The sequence below is a fragment of the Euleptes europaea genome, chromosome 1 (assembly GCF_029931775.1).
Source record: "Euleptes europaea isolate rEulEur1 chromosome 1, rEulEur1.hap1, whole genome shotgun sequence".
NCBI lineage: Eukaryota > Metazoa > Chordata > Lepidosauria > Squamata > Sphaerodactylidae > Euleptes > Euleptes europaea.
In genome coordinates, this window is record NC_079312.1 from 119,367,312 (window position 1) to 119,383,920 (window position 16,609).

A 16,609-nucleotide genomic window follows, 5' to 3' on the forward strand; every position below is an offset into this window, starting at 1 on the left:
ATTCCAAGCATGTGTTTGATTCTTGTGGGGAGGTTCAGAATCCTTGGCTCAACCTCTGCCGCACTAGGCTTACCAGGTCCCCCTTCTTCTTTGGCGGGAGGTTTTTGAAATGGAGGTGGGGGGGGGGGTTGTGCATGCCCAGAAGTGCTTCATCGGAAAGGGCTGGTTACCACTCAAACTCCCAGTTTGAGTGGTAAAGGCCTGTTGTGATGCGGCACCTCCGGGTGTAAAACACATCACAAGTCGTTTTCCACTCAAACTCCACTCAAACTGGGAGTTTGAGTGGTAACCGGCCCTTTGTGATTCGGCTCTTCCGGATGTAAACCGGAAGTGATGTGTCGCTGCGTGCATGCGTTGCCTGCCGACCCTCTGCTGGTCAGTGTGCAACCAGGTGGATTGGTGGGGGTTTGCCTGCCACCACCTGGCACTTGGCAACCCTATCACGCACACACACCTTCTTTCTCCTCTGGGTTGTGCCCATTGAGGCATTCCCCTTGGTTGCCCTGGGACAAGCTGCTCTTCGGTGCTTGCTGACCTGAACAAGTGCTTTACACACACACACACAAAGATGCCAATTGAGTTCTGTTGGAATAGGCAATGTCCGGTGTACAAAGAAGAAAAGAAATACCCTGCAGGGGGCAGCAAGAGGGCAGTTAGACATGATAGTTTCAGCTATTAGGAATATCCGTTGGAGGAAGCCAGCTAGATTTTCCTTGCTATTTTCCCTTCTGTTCTCCCCTTCCTTAAACAGAACCAACCCAACTCTAAAGTAAATATGTCACAGGGCTAGGAACAGGAGGATCAAGTAAATATTTGCCGAACTTTTTCATTCCTACTGAAACATGAACAGTGAATACCCTGCAGTGTGTGTTTCTCTGTTCTTATCCCCCATTTATTCATGAGTCCAGAAATGCTTTTATTTGTGAGACTATCACTTTATGATGTTGCCGATCTCATTATTGATTTCTCTATTGAGGTTCCAATTTCAGCAGCAAGCTGTTAACTCAAAGAGTTCTGCCTGGGGAACTAACTGATAATGTTAGTTTGTTGAACCACAAACCAACAGCAATCTTGGGGTACGGTACCTTAAAAGCAAACTGACATATTGTCGAAGGCTTTCATGGTCAGAGTTCATTGGTTCTTGTAGGTTATCTGGGCTGTGTGACCCTGGTCTTGGTATTTTCTTTCCTGACGTTTTGCCAGCAGCTGTGGCAGGCATCTTCAGAGGAGTAACACTGAAGGACGGTGTCTCGTCCTTCAGTGTTACTCCTCTGAAGATGCCTGCCACAGCTGCTGGCAAAACGTCAGGAAAGAAAATACCAAGACCAGGGTCACACAGCCCAGATAACCTACAAGAACCAAACTGACATATTGTTGCTAGAGCATAGATGGGTATAATTGGAGAGCACCCGAAGGATTCTTAAGATGAAGGGCCATTTCCCTGCTGCCCTGTCATTACTGATGGGGAATTTATTGCAGGTTCCAAGGAAGTTTGCCCAATGATGCAGTCCAAACAAAACAGAGCCGTTAAAGTAATCCTTTATTAAAAGCTCAAGTTGAAAAGTTCACCTAGTCTAAGTCACTTGAGGACAGGGAAGTTCTAATGAGCTCATTATGCATACAACTTTTATAGTTTTTATGACATCACAACATTTCTAGGGAAGAACTGCAAATTATCCCATCCAGTTAGACAGAAGCAAGTATTGATGCATTCATGCAGCTTAGAAATTGTATCGAGCTTCTTGTAGCTACAGGGAGGGTAACTCAAAATTCTCCTCTGTACCATTTTATCAGTGCCCAAGGACGGAGGCCTTGTTTTGTTTGCCAATTAGTCCTTTTAAAATAGCAAAGCCAGCATAAAAACTTGTCAGGGTGCAAAGGCTCATTTTCAGCCAGAGAAACCTAAAAGGTAAAGGTCCCCTGTGCAAGCACCAGGTCATTCCTGACCCATGAGGAGCCATCACATCCCAACATTTACAAGGCAGACTTAGTTTACGGGGTGGCTTGCCAATGCCTTCCCCAGTCATCTTACCTTTACCCCCAGCAAGCTGGGTCCTCATTTTACTGACCTGGGAAGGATGGAAGGCTGAGTCAACCTTGAGCCGGCTACCTGGAACCGACTTCCGTCGGGATCGAACTCAGGTCGTGAGCAGAGCTTGGACTGCAGTACTGCAGCTTACCACTCTGTGCCACGGGGCTCCTGGCAGACAATAAAGATGGCTCCGCTTACGCCAAGTTAAAATTCACCCACATTACCTTTTGCAGCCTGGTGGTTTGGGAGGGGAATCTCTCGGTGCAGAGCAATCTTAACCAATCCCTGTGTCAGACTGCAGTACTTCGTTGCGTTTCTTTCATAAGGAACTTCACTCCAGACGTAGTTGCAAGTTTAAAAGTTTTATTAAGAAAGCCAGCGAGTTCAGTAAGTCCATAGAGACATAAGGCTAGAATACAGACGTGGGGAAACACCAGTACATTTTAGGATACATACAATAGGATTGATTATGTTCACAAAAGGATGAGGTGCGGCAGAGCTGTCTTGATAGTTCAGATACAAGGAAACAATACAGAAGGTAACTACTGGTAACTACTCATTGAAAACGCATACAAGGAATTAACGTGTGAAATAGCTAGACGATCTCCAGGGCTCCCAGGCATTGTTCTGCGGGACCTGGTATCATACTAGCGATTATCCCGGGCGGTTCTCCATTGTGGTGCAGATGCCAGGCGGGGGACAGAATGCAAACAGGGGAGGACGGAGCGAACTCAAACTCCATTTTGTTCTGGTGAGGAACCATCTTGTTTATCCGGGGTCGACAGCAAGCCCTAGTTAACACCCTGAGCTGCTCGAACAGCACATGAGAAGAGGAGGATGAGGCTTAATCCCACTTGACACAGTACTAATGTGCAGGCTAGGAGATACAAGGGTGGCCTACCACGGAGCGAGGGTGGTGGTTGCAAACACTGACACCATGATAACCTCACCATTAATTGCATCCTGCACTAAAACGTTAGGGTGATGCAGAATAGTTATTACAGGCATACCTTGTTTTATTACACTTCACTTAATTGTGCTTCACAGATATTGTGTTTTCGAGCAAGTATATTGGCGCCTTTTTTTCCAACGGCTGAAGGAGCAAGACAGGAGTGGCTGGAGGCTTCAAAAACAGCTGCCAGGGAGAAAAACTGAGATGGGCTGGAGCCAGCTTGGAGGCAAGACGTGGCTCACAGCTGTGGAAGTAGCAGATGGAGGCCTGGGAGAAGTCGGTAAGAGAGCTCTGCCAGCAAAGCTGAGAAGGGCAGACAGCTACAGCAGCTGAGGAGAGTGGACATATTCATGGAGGAGAGGGGTACTCATGGTTATTAGTTAGAATGGATACTGGTCATGCTGCATACCTATCCTCTCTAGTATCAGAGGAGCATGCCTATTATTTTGGGTGCGGTGGAACACAGGCAGGATGGTGCTGCTGCACTCGTCTTGAGGCACCTGGTTGGCCACTGTGTGAACAGACTGCTGGACTCAATGGGCCTTGGTCTGATCCAGCAGGGCCTTTCTTATGTTCTTAGACCAGCTCCCAGAGGGCCTTACATCCAAGGGGAAGGCTACAGTAAGGGAAGGAACATGGGCATGGAGTTCTTGAGACTGTAGAGCACTGGTTCCCAACCGGGGGTCCACGGACCCCCAGGGGTCCACGAGAACTAAATTAAGGTCCGCGAAACAAACTTAAACCCATAATAAATTACTATTTTCAATTAAAAGTTCTCTATTATAAAAAAAACATATTCAAATATTATTCTAAGTTTAATGTTTAACTAACAGTTATGATTAAAGTTTATTTTCAAAGTCTCGGAATTTTTATTTTGAACCTTGGGGTCCCTGCACCGAACAAAAAAGTCCTAGTGGTCCCTGGTCAAAAAAAGGTTGGGAACCACTGCTGTAGAGGGTGAACGAGGGTGTGTGTGTGTGTGTGTGTAAAGTGCCGTCAAGTCGCAGCTGACTTATGGCAACCCCTTTTGGGGTTTTCATGGAAAGAGACTAACAGAGGTGGTTTGCCAGTGCCTTCCTCTGCACAGCAACGCTGGTATTCCTTGGTGGTCTCCCATCCAAATACTAACCAGGGCTGACCCTGCTTAGCTTCTGAGATCTGACGAGATCAGGCTAGCCTGGGCCATCGTACTTACTGAAAATAAAGCAAAGCATTGTAAGCTCTGGCCAAGAGGAACTGGTAGGGAGACCCCTGCTGGCCAAACCATAAGGGTACCCCTGGTCTGACGCCAGATGAACTGTAATACTGGGTAAATACAATTCTGGAAGGACAAAATCCCTGGCATACAGATTTTAGCTGAATCACTCTCTCCCCATGAACTTCTCCCACCTCCAATTTCCAGGGAAAATAGAGAGGCTGAAGTGCCACAATAAGCGAAGGTTTTCACCTGCTCCTAAACTTCTGAAATAATTTTGTGTATCTTCACAGTATTTCCAAGATTTATCAGTGTGAATTGCTGGCACTGACCCTTGATAAATAAATTGCTGATTACTCATTTCTATTAATTAGTAGTCATGCCCTCAGCAACGTGTCTCTTTGAGAATTTAAGACTCATGCCTTTGGAGAGAGAAAAGGACAATGACAGAACATTAAATATTGCTATGTAAATTGGATAGGATGTGAATTCAAAACAGAAAGCAGGCAACGAAATAGAAGCAGTGAATTTGGGCCGTCCCTAACAAGGAACACACTACACCGGTGTCCCGGGTCACCCTCCCACCTGGGCTCCCGGGCTGTCCCGAACACCCCAGCAGCAGCCCCCGAGAGAGGGGAGAAGGGCCCTTGAACCCCCACTCACCGGGGGAGAAGTCGGGAGAGGCGGCGAGCGGCGGCAGGCCGGCGCCTCCTCCCCACACACCGGCGAACGAGTCGGAGGCCCCGCCCTCTGAGAGAACTCTCCTGGCAGGGAGAGGAAGAGGTACGTGGGAGGGGTCATTTGGAGCCTGAGGTAGAGGCGGAAGGGGGTGTAGCCTGGGACGGGGCAGAGTATAAAGCAGTATGGGTGGAGGCCGATGAGGATGGCTGGTGTATTAAGCGCCATACTCCCAGAGAGCTATCAAGCTGGCCAGCTCAGGGGAGGAAGTAGAAAAGGGCAAGAGTCCAGTAGCACCTTAAAGACTAACAAAAATATTTTCTGGCAGGGTAGGAGCTTCGAAGAAGTGAGCTGTGGCTCACGAAAGCTCCTACCCTGCCAGAAAATATTTTTGTTAGGCTTTAAGGTGCTACTGGACTCTTGCCCTTTTCTACTACTGCAGACAGACTAACACAGCTACCCACTGTGAATTATCTTCAGGGGAGGAAGGTGCGTCCTCGTCCTCTGAGTGGTCTGAGGCCGAGGAAACCCTACCTGCAGGGGGGTTGGCCCAGACAGGCGGTGCCCCGACAGGGGAGGTCCCGCTCGAAGGGGCAGCGGCACCAGCGGGGCCACGACAACCGGTTTCATGTAAAAGGTACCTTTGCCCCCAGTGTCAGTGAACACTGTATCTGATCAGTTCAATAGCAGAGAAGTTAATAATTTGTCTGTAGCCAGGATCAGAGTGCAAGCACTGGTTGTATCACCCGCGATCACAGAGGACAAGGGGCAGTTTCCTCCTAAGGGAGGTGTGGGGCAAGTTGTATACTGGCTGGAGTTGGGGATCTGTTGTATTTCCAGTGGGCAGTTCTTTTTTTCTTACCTAGTGTTTCTTCAGTAGCATCTCAGACTTCCCACTAGAAGAAAAGCACAGACAAAGATGGATCTGGCAGGGGCAGGACTTCTGCTTTTTCTCTGTGTGCTGTTCCCTTTATGCTTCATTTCCTTCCAAATGCACAAGAAGCGAAGCCAGCTACCTCCAGGACCCACACCCTGGCTCTTTCTGGGTAATGTCTTCCAGAAAGATGTTTTTCCTCTGTACAACTCCTATAAGAAGGTAAGGCCCTCTCTTGTAGTCCTCTTTAGCAGCCTTCATGTGGTGCAGGGGAAAGAAGGTTTAGCTTTGGATGAAAGGATGGATAAAGGAAGGTGGCCAGGTTAATTTCTCCTTCCTTTATTCATTGTGCTTGTGTCTGCTGCTTAGATTTCTGGATGTGGTCTCTTTATATGTCCTTATACTGGTTTTAGCTGAGTACCTTATTCATAGAATCATAGAGTTAGAAGGGACCACCAGGGTCATTTAGTCCAACCCCCTGCACAATGCAGGAAATTCACAACGGTCTCCCACACACACACCCAGTGACCCCTACTCCACACCTAGAAGATGGCAAAATAAAAAAAGTTCCAGGAGCCTTGCCCAGCCTGGAGGAAAAAATTACTTCTTGATCCCAAAGTGGGGATCAGTACTACCCTGGAGATGCAAGAAAGAGCCACGAGAGTCATATTATTACTTACTTGGTTGCTTTTTATCTGTTTTGTGAGAGGAATTGTATCATTTATAAGTCACATTGAGGATCTGGTAGTACATCAGATAGAAGATACCCACGTTCAGTGACACCCACAAAATAAAGAATATATGTAGTTGCATTAGGCCATTGGTGATCTAGCAGCTGTTTCTTGAAATTTTGTGTTGGGAGGTGTGATTGGTATCAACCTTTTCCAGAGTATTTTCTTACACTAAGAGGAATTCTCTTAATCCCTCTTTATCCAATTTATCCAGGATGTCCAGTCATCCATTTCTTTTTAGGAATTTAAAAAATAAATTTCATTTTGATTAAAAGACAAATTTGAAGAGGAAGAGCAAGAAAGGAGGTTTAACAACATTTCAGAATTCCATTCTGTGGATTCCATTCCATTCTTGGGGGCAGGGAATGTCTACCCAAACCTGCCTATCCACCTGCTAGAACACCCTGTGGTGTCTAATATCAAAAGAGATAAAAACCCTGCAAGAGCTTAAGCTACTAAAGGGTGCATAGAGATGTAACAGAAAACTATATAGAGAAATCGAGAGAACAGGCAAGGCTAGGGTTGCCAACCTCCAGGTAGTGTTAAACATGTGTAATATAAGACAACCACAATCATACAGCAAATATCCTCATACCTAATATACAACAAGAAATCTCAAAAAAAAAAAAGTCCACAGACAAATATCTCCTGGAGATCATTGTCCAAACAAATTGGCCCGTGGTGTTGATATAGCTCTGTTAAGAGTATGTGTAAACGAAGGGCTCCGGATAACTCCTTTCGGCAAGATCACGACTGAAATGTTGAGCTGCCAATTTAAAGTCCTGTGTCATAGAAGAATTTCTTTTTAGTCTTAAAAACTGACCATATGGGAGATTGTCCCTGAGATGACCAGGATGGAAGGAATCATAATGTAGTAAACACCATGGGCCAATTTGTTTGAAGAAAAATGCAAACCAACATGTAATGAGTTAACATTCCCTTTACAATACACATCATTAACTCCTATGCTTAGGAAGATCATACTCAAACATTGGCACATTTTCAGCAATATACCGAATTGCCAAAATCCTCCTAGAATTGGGTATAGGAGAACCATGTCCCTTCGTGATCACTTAGTGCATACGGACATGAGACATCCACGGTTTACCAATCTCCCGGCGGGCAATTTCAAAGGTGGCAAATCCTCTTTCTGCATGTTGATGTTGTTTGTTAAAGAATTTACCAACCCCACCACGAACTTTAAATTTCAGATAAGAAGTTTCAATATTTGTGACTCTAAAAATTTGATTTAGGTTATACAATGCCCTTGTTTTCTTTGGTATATAGGCAAGACCATTAGACCTATTAAATACAGAGTGGGTGAGCATCACTCCCGTAATAGAAATAGAACCATTGGGTCCCCCCTTGTTCAACATTTCATCGAAAAAGGCTACTGTGATAATGATTTGGCGTTTTTTGTAATTTGGTTTCATGAGAAGCAAAGGCTTAATCAAGTAGACATTGATAACATTCTACTTCAGCAAGAAGCAGAGTTTATCCATCTATTCGGCACACTGCAACCCCACGGTCACAATACTTCTTTGGACCTTACCTGTTTTGTATAGTCCTTAATGGTGATGGTTCCTTTAAGGCAGGGCCGGGAGCATGCATGTGCGTATGTGTGGGGAGGGGGGAGCTGGGAAGGCTCCCCCCGATCGCTCCTGGCTGGGCGCAGCCGGGAACGTGTGTGTGTGGGGGGGGGCAGGGGAGCTGGGAAGGCTTCCCCCCGATCGCTCCAGGCTGCTTGCGCGTCCGGGCACATGTGTGTGTATGTTGACGCGGAAGCCAAGCGGATTAGCAGCCTTGTCCAGGATACCCATCAGAAAGTCCACAGCCACATAGAAAAAGTGTAGTTTATTTGTACAGTGCAGAAATATATACAGATACTCCTTTCACGCTCTCCGCTCATAACATCCCGCATAGAACTGCGGTTTCACTTCAATATATACACCTGGTGGTTGCAGCCACCAATCACAGTAGATATCCAATTATCCTGGCATTGCTACTGCATTGCATCAGCCACCTGGCTATAGCTGGATCAGGCCAGCTTTCTCTAGCTCCCCAGGTACTTTCCAGGCTGATTACATCATCCTTAGATCTCACTGATCTATCCTGCACCTGTCAAACTAACTGACAGACTTGTAATCTTGACACTCCTTCTCAAGGATGTCAGATTAGTTTGATTAGTTTTATGAATCTATTACAATCCACAATTTTTGTAAATAGATCTGCCACATTACCAGCACTGGCACACTTTACAATACATACCAAGCCTTTGTTTACAGCTTCAATTACAGTGACGTATCTTATTCTTATATGCTTACTTCTGCCTTTAAAGTTTTGCTCAGTCGCAAGTTGTAGCGCTGATTGACTGTCAGTATACACCTTTACTGGTAATTGTACAGACACACTGAGTTCCTTCATGAGATAGACAAACCATTCCACCTGGTTTATACATTCACTCACAGCACTATATTCTGCTTCACATGAACTCATGGCTACAAATGACTGTTTTACTGATTTCCAATGTATGGGTGCTTCACCAAAATACAACACATACCCGGTCGTTGATTTTGCGTTCCCCTGATCTGCCCATGATGCATCTGCATACGCAGTCAGTTCCCCATTACATGCATTCAAGCATAACTGTTTGTTCACAGATCCCTTCAGGTATCTGAGTACATGCTTAGCTGCTTTCCAGTCACTCTGCTTTGGTGACATTTTTCCTGCTCAGGCAATGTACCGCCTGATATATGTCTGGGCGAGTCCAACAAGCAAGATATAACAAACTTCCTATCAGGGACTGATACAGAGATTTGTCACACTCTTCTTGTTCTTGAGACTCTTCACATAAATAACCTGTGACCATTGGGGTATCAGCTGCATTAGCATCAAGCATGCTAAACCTTTCCAGCAACTGTTTTATTTTTTCTGTTTGAGACAAGTGAAAAACACCTTTACTGTCTGTCTATTTTTACCCCTGGAATCACATCCAGGTGCAGCCAATTTACAAACTGCCACCTGTTAGATTAGAATGAGAAACCTTGAGTTATTGGCATTCTTCCATTTCAGCCTTCCTTGCTCTGAACCACAATAGCTTTTCTCTTTCATTGTCAGCTACAATTCTTTCATAGCTTCCAGGTTCACCATCATCCATACTGTAAACATGATCACACTCATCAAAACCATATCTTTGTGGAGGTACTCCTTTATTACTTCTGTCTGACCGTCTGACCACCGTGCCACTAGACTCCCCTCCTTCTGGAGTCTCAACCTTTACTGTTTCCCTGCTTGCAACAACTTCAGGAAAAACACTTTCATCTGTCTCTGGCTGTCCATTAGCCGGCAATAAAACTTCTTCAGAAACCTTCTCAATGCCATGTAATCTTGGCCAATTAAAAGATTCTCCGAAGTTCACAGATTTGCTAAAAGACACCTGGTTCTGATCATTAGCAAAGCGATAAGATTTTGCTTCATTCTGATATCCCAGAAAAATCAGCTGTTTGGATTTCTTGCCACCTGCTCTGCGGTTCTTTAAAGGTATATTCACCCAAGCCTTTGTACCAAACACCCTTAAATGCTTTAAAGAGGGATTTCTATTGTACAATGCCTTGTAGGGAATATTGTTAATGCTGGAGGTCCAAAGTCTATTAATCAAATAACAAGCCACCTTGATGCCTTCCTCCAGAACCTGGGTTTTAGATTAGCATCCTCTATCAAAGCTTGCAACATTGACTTTAGATAACCAATCCTCCTCTCAGCCACACCATTCTCCTGAGGAACACAGGGATTAGCCAATCTGTGCTCAATTCCCTTGCTCTCTAACCACTGGGTAAATGCACTAGAGACAAATTCACCGCCTCTGTCAGATTGTATACTTGATACCTTGAGGTCTAGCTGCCTTTCCACCCTTTTAATCCAATACTTGATGGTTTGACATGCCTCACTTTTCTGCTTCAGCAGATACACCCAGCCATAACGAGAGAAATCATCCACAATGCATAAAGCGTATCGGTTCTTAGACACACTCTCAGGAAATGGACCACAGAGATCTAAATGAGCAATTTGTAGAGGTCTGGTTGCCACCCTTTGGCTTACCTTAGCCACTGGACTACGTCTGCTCTTAACAGATTTGCAGACAGTGCAATCTAAGAAAGAATTACACCCATTCAACTTAATGTCATCCTTCCCTAACACACTCAGGGTCTTCTTTAGAATGGAAAAGGAGGCGTGCCCAAAGCGCCTATGTAGAAGGTGTATGCACTCATTATGTGGATTTTTATTCACAGACTCCACTACCATAGAAGTTTCTCCTGTTCTTCTATGCACCACATAGACATCCTTTTGCAAGTGCCCTTCTAACATTACAACCTCTCCCTGGCTTATCTGGCAGGTGTCTCCTCCAAACTGCACCTTAAAACCAGCCTTAGCCAGCACAGAAACACTTAGCAAACTATGCTATAACTCAGGCACACAAAGTACATTTTGAAACTTATGATTTAACTCTGGGAAAAACACCTCCCCTTCAGAGTGTACCTTTAAGTGTCTCCCATCTGCTAGACTTACATTAGCCTTAGCAGACTGCTTTTGGTTAACCAACATAGAAGCTTTGTTAACAAAACATTTACTTGCCCCACTGTCCAAGAGCCAAATGTCCTCTTTGCTCCCAGCCTCTGCCAGCACAACAGCAGTGTAAGTTCCATTCACTGACTGTCTCTTTGGTTGCTTTTTCCTGGCCAGCTGGGGACAATTTCTTTTCAAATGTTGTGAGGACCCACAAAGAAAACACTTTCTGACGAACATCACGTATTCCTCCTCTTTCTTGTAGCTCCTACTCTTCCGGTCTTCCTCACGTGCTGGTGTCTGAGCCATCTGTGCAGAGTAGAACGCTGCCCCTCTTCTTGGGTTGTATCCCTCCTGCGGTTTCACTTCAATATATACACCTGGTGGTTGCAGCCACCAATCACAGTAGATATCCAATTATCCTGGCATTGCTACTGCATTGCATCAGCCACCTGGCTATAGCTGGATCAGGCCAGCTTTCTCTAGCTCCCCAGGTACTTTCCAGGCTGATTACATCATCCTTAGATCTCACTGATCTATCCTGCACCTGTCAAACTAACTGACAGACTTGTAATCTTGACATATGTTTGGGAAGGGGATGCCAGGAAGGCTTCACTCGCGTGTGTGTGGGGGAGCCTCTTTTCTTCCTCTTTTTCTTTCACTCTCTCTCCTTTCTCTCCCTCTCTTTCTCCCTCTTTTTCTGTCCTTTTCTTTCTTTCCCTCCGTCCTTTTCTTTCTTTTTCTCCCTTCCTCCATTTCTTTCTCTTTCCCTTCATTTCCTCCCTCTCCTTCCTTCCTTCCTTCCTTCTTTCCCTCCCTCCCCTTCCTTACTTCATTCCTTCCTTCTTTCTCTACATAGCCTCTTCTAGGGTTGCCAACCTCCAGGTGGTTTGAGCAAAGTGATAGTACTAGGCTCTTGGTATAATAACTCAAGTTCAAACAAATTCAAGTTCAAAGGCACGTTTAACTATACAAAACAACAACCAACAATAAATGTGAACAATGTGTGAAACAACAACTTATATACAAGGTATACACTAAGACAATACAAGCAAGATAAGTGTGAAAATTCAAGAAAATATAAGGTGGGTATGAATACTCTACTTTCTTTGTACTCAATTATTTCTTCTTTGTTACAGGTATTTCCAGTTAATCAATTCTAGTCTTTAAACTTTCTGACATGGAACAAGAAGGGAACATTGCCTGGATTAACTATCACGCTTTCACTACTATAGTGTAGCTTCATCAGCCAAGGTTCCAATTCAGTGTTTCTTTCAAATACAAATATACAAATAAATATTCAAATACAAATACACAAATAAATAAGCAAACTTCATAAACCATTTGATTTTGCCGTTGGTGCATCATTATAGTATTTATACATTTAAAATATCAGTTGAAGGGTAGTGAGCATACCTCCAAATTAATGAATTTTTTTATAGATTTGTCCAAGGTTATTTGGAAATCTCAAAGCACCTCTGTGGCTGTTCATTCCTCCTCTGCATCTCATGACATGTGCTTAATGAGATGCAGGTGTGTGTTATGTAACTGTTCAATCTACCTGATGGTAATCTGTAAACTAGGCACAAAATAGCGCTAAAAGGTGTATTCTCAGAATGATATTATGCTTATCCAAAATGCCAGTGAAACAACCATGGGATCTAAGCATAAAAGGATCAGAGAAAGCATGACAAGTCTAACTCGTTATTCAAGCCATAATAGGATTTAAACAGGTGTATGAATCTCATTTCTTGTCTTAATAGAATTTTTTGAACATTGTTAATTTTGAACTGGTTTCCTTTGTACACCCAGACTACGAAAAAGCGCAGATAATTTTTGTTACGTTTATTCTCAATAAAGTGGGTGACCAAGGGCGGGTCAAGTACCCGAGTCCTGATCCGGGAACTGTGCTCCCCAATATGGAGCTTCACCTGACGAATCATACTCCCAATATAAAGTTTAGCACATTTGCAAGAAATTGCATAAACAACTCGACTAGTTGAGCAGTTGGAAAAGTGTGTTAATTTGAAACTAAAGGTCGAGGTGTTGGAGCTAAATTGCTTGACTGGCATGCTAAGTGCGCATACCGTGCAGGAACCACAGGGATAATGTCCAACCATGGTAGCAGAAGGAGATTAGGGTAAAATGTCAGAGTGCACCAGTGAGTCTCTTATGGAGCTACTCCTGCGTAAGCCAAAAGTGGGTTTGTCAGCACAGCCTGGAATGCTGGAAAGAATGTGCCAGTGTTTGTTAATAATCCTTTGTATTATTCCTGAATGTCACTTTGCTCAAACTTGACTTATAGTATATGGTGAATTTTGCTAGTAACCTCCCAGTGGTGGTTGGAGACCTGGCGATTCTTCGGTCGTCTTCTCTTTCATCAAGCTGGTCAGTCTGGCCATCACCGCAAATTCGTCCATCTTTTGTTGCCACTTTTCCAAATCTGGAATATCCTCCTGTTTCCAAGATGCTGCCAGTACTAGTCTAGCCGCCGTTGTCAGATAGCCAAATATTTCTCTATGGTTTCTGTCCAAGTTATCTGGCTCAATTCCTAGCAACATAGTTTCTGGGTTCAAAGAAAATTTGATTCTTAAAACTTTCTGCATTTCTTAATGAATTTGTATCCAAAATTTCTTAACTTTCTTGCATGTCCACCACAAATGAAAATATGTTCCATCTTTCTCTTTTCATTTCCAACACCGGCAGTCATATGATTCATTTATTTTTAAAATGTCCATTGGTGTGATGTACCATCTAAAAAATTGTTTGTACCAGTTCTCACGTAGATTATTACTGGCCGTGAATTTAATTGACTTGGCCCAAAGTCTTTCCCATTGCTGCAATGTTATCTCCTTTTTAAAAATTTCCATCCATTTTATCATACATGTCTTGACTTGTGCTTGTTCTGTTTCAAATTTAAGTAAAAGTTTATAAATTTCCCCCAAAAGGTGATCCGTATCTTTACTAATTAAATCTTCACACTCAGTGTTCTTTCTTATCTTCCCCTGTTGGAAACAATCTTGTCGCATTTTCATAATCATTTGATTATGGGTCAGCCAGCCAATATTTCTATTCTTCTTAATCTCATTCCACGGTTTTATTTCTTCTTGCTCATTTAACATATCTTGATATCTTACCATATCTACATTTTTCTTCTCTCCCTTGGTTAGCTATGTATCTGTAGGGAACATTATCCATGGAGGTACTGGGCTTAATCTGTTTTTTTTCTAAGCCATGTCTTCATCAATCCATATTTAATGGCATGTTTCTCTCCAAAAAAAATTGAATTCTTTGCTTTCTATAAGTAATAGTGAAATCCCTTATTCCATGTGCCCTTTTCAATATTCAAGTTTGTTTGATCTGGGTTCTTTATCCACTCCTCAATCCATGATAATCCTGCCGCTTGGTAATACTCCTTTTGCCCACTTTAACATGCTGTTCTTCTAGTTTTTGAAGCTCTTCTATCAAATGTTCTCTTCGCTGTCTTTTTTGTTTTTTAAGTTTGGAGTTAATAGCAATCAATCTTTCTCTCATAAAAGCTTTGCTAGCATCTCACACTGTTCTGATCGAAACTTCTGATGAGCAATTTATCTCAAAAAATTCTTTTCTTTTTTGCACTGAAGTATAACCTCTTCTTTCAGTAGCAGATTGTTGTCGAGTCTCCATCTCCTAATCTCCCATATTTCCAAGTCAGTTCAGTTGCATTATGATCTGAAAGCAGTTTTGGTAATACTTCTACAGTTTCTAAATTATTTAGTAATGTCTTTGAAAACCAACATATATCAATTCTTGAATAGGAGTCATGTCTTTGTGAATAGAATGTGTACCCTTTTTGTGACTGTTTTTGGTTCTCCAGGCATCTTGAATCTGTAGTAAGTCCATATATTGTTTTACTGATTTTGGGAGGCAACCTCCCTTATGGTTCTTGAATCTGTCAATCTTCAGGTCTATAACAGCATTCATATCTCCAACCATGATTATTTCCCCTTCTTGCTCTTCTAAGATAATCTGAAATATTTTTTTAAAAAATTGTTGTCTTCCATTACTTGGTGCATAAATACACCGGTGGAGCTTAGCGAGCCAAAGGGAGTGCCTTCCAGCACTCCCATTTCTTTCGCGCCCCCCTCCTGGGACCACTGTGCATCAGGGTCGGGTTAGAGTCCCGTTTGGGATCTCCCCCTCTCCTCTGGAGAGCCAGGCATACCGGCGATCACGTACTTAAGTGCGATCCGGCGAATTCAGCGAGAGAGACCGCGGCAAAGTCCAACCAGGCTGGCCTCCACCATCTTTGTGTGTGTGCATGAGTGAAAGGAGGGTAAATGGGAAAAACTTAAATCATTAATTGTATTCTCCTTTGGGCAATTGGCAATTGAGGAATATTGATGGGGGGGCGAAGACTCTAAGTGCAGCCGGCAGAGACAAGGAGAAGCGGCTGATCGGGCGAGTGTCAACTTAGAAATGAAAAGGGAGGGGGGAGAGGAACGGAGCAGAGTGGAGAAACTGTGACTTTTGGAATTAAAATCTACACACTCTGCTAAGAAGCAAGAGGGAGAGGGGAAGGTTGGAACATCAAGAGAGAAAACAAGGCAAGAAAGAGAAAGCTTAAGTTTGTGAAGGCAAAACCAAAAGTAAAAGTGAATGGTGAGCTTGGTGGAGAGCGCCATTGCTGGATAGCATACAAAACAGTTGAAATAAAAGTCTCTCAAGTGCATCCCCCTCTCCAGGAACCCAAGAGTAATAAACGTTCCCCCCCACAGAATACAAGACACCTATAACATTACAAGACAAGCCCCCCCTAAAAATCCCACTATTTAACTTGTATTACTTACTGAGAAGAGAAAACCGGTCAGGAAGACTGTAACCAGAGGCAAGAGCTCCATCTACTGGCTGAAAATGCAACAGTATTTCATGGATTTTTTCTATACTTTTTAACTATATAGGCCAAAAATGATTGCTGTACTAACCTATAACTATTCTTTTTCATTGTGGCTTAACCCTATTTAAGTAGTGCTTTACCCCACCCAAAGATCTATTGATTCTTTTCTGTTTTTTATTTTATGCGAACTAATAAGACTTAATTTTTAGACACTATCCTCAAACTAATGAATTAACTTAGAACAATATAAACTCAAATAATATTATTAATATCTCAAATACTTATTCAATTAATTAATTTCTCATTGATTTAAAGTTAATGATCAAGTGTACAACATTGACTGAACTTTGTTGATGATTGAAGCTTGGAGTGCTTTTTATTAATGGATTAATGCTGATTAAATTTTGATTAAATAAGGAAATTGTTTCCTTTTTAAAATTAATTATTGTTGTGTGTTATAACTGATTTCAGGGGAGGTTGATTATTGTGGAGCATTGGTTAACGGTGAAAAATCTGATATATGACTAAAGTTGTAATTAATTGAGTGTATGATTAATGTTAACAAGAAGAAAACAGCATAGACAACAAGTTACTAAGAGAAGAGTAAAAGGAAAAAAGAAAGATAAATCATCAAGTGAGGAAGAGCTGGAGGGAGAACTTACAGAAACAATGTCTAACGTGACAGCTAAAGCTGTGGTTGACCAAATT

The 16,609-nt window shown here is 43.1% G+C and overlaps 1 protein-coding gene across 1 annotated transcript in view; it reads left to right on the forward strand.

Annotated features, from left to right (window-relative positions):
- Positions 1 to 5,776: 5,776 nt before the first annotated feature.
- The window catches only part of LOC130482752 (cytochrome P450 2C20-like), a 45,009-nt gene continuing 34,176 nt past the window's right edge, over positions 5,777 to 16,609 (forward strand). The window contains exon 1 of the mRNA XM_056855601.1: positions 5,777 to 5,953. Coding sequence (XP_056711579.1) covers positions 5,777 to 5,953 — 177 coding nt within the window. The remainder of the gene's footprint in view (positions 5,954 to 16,609) is intronic.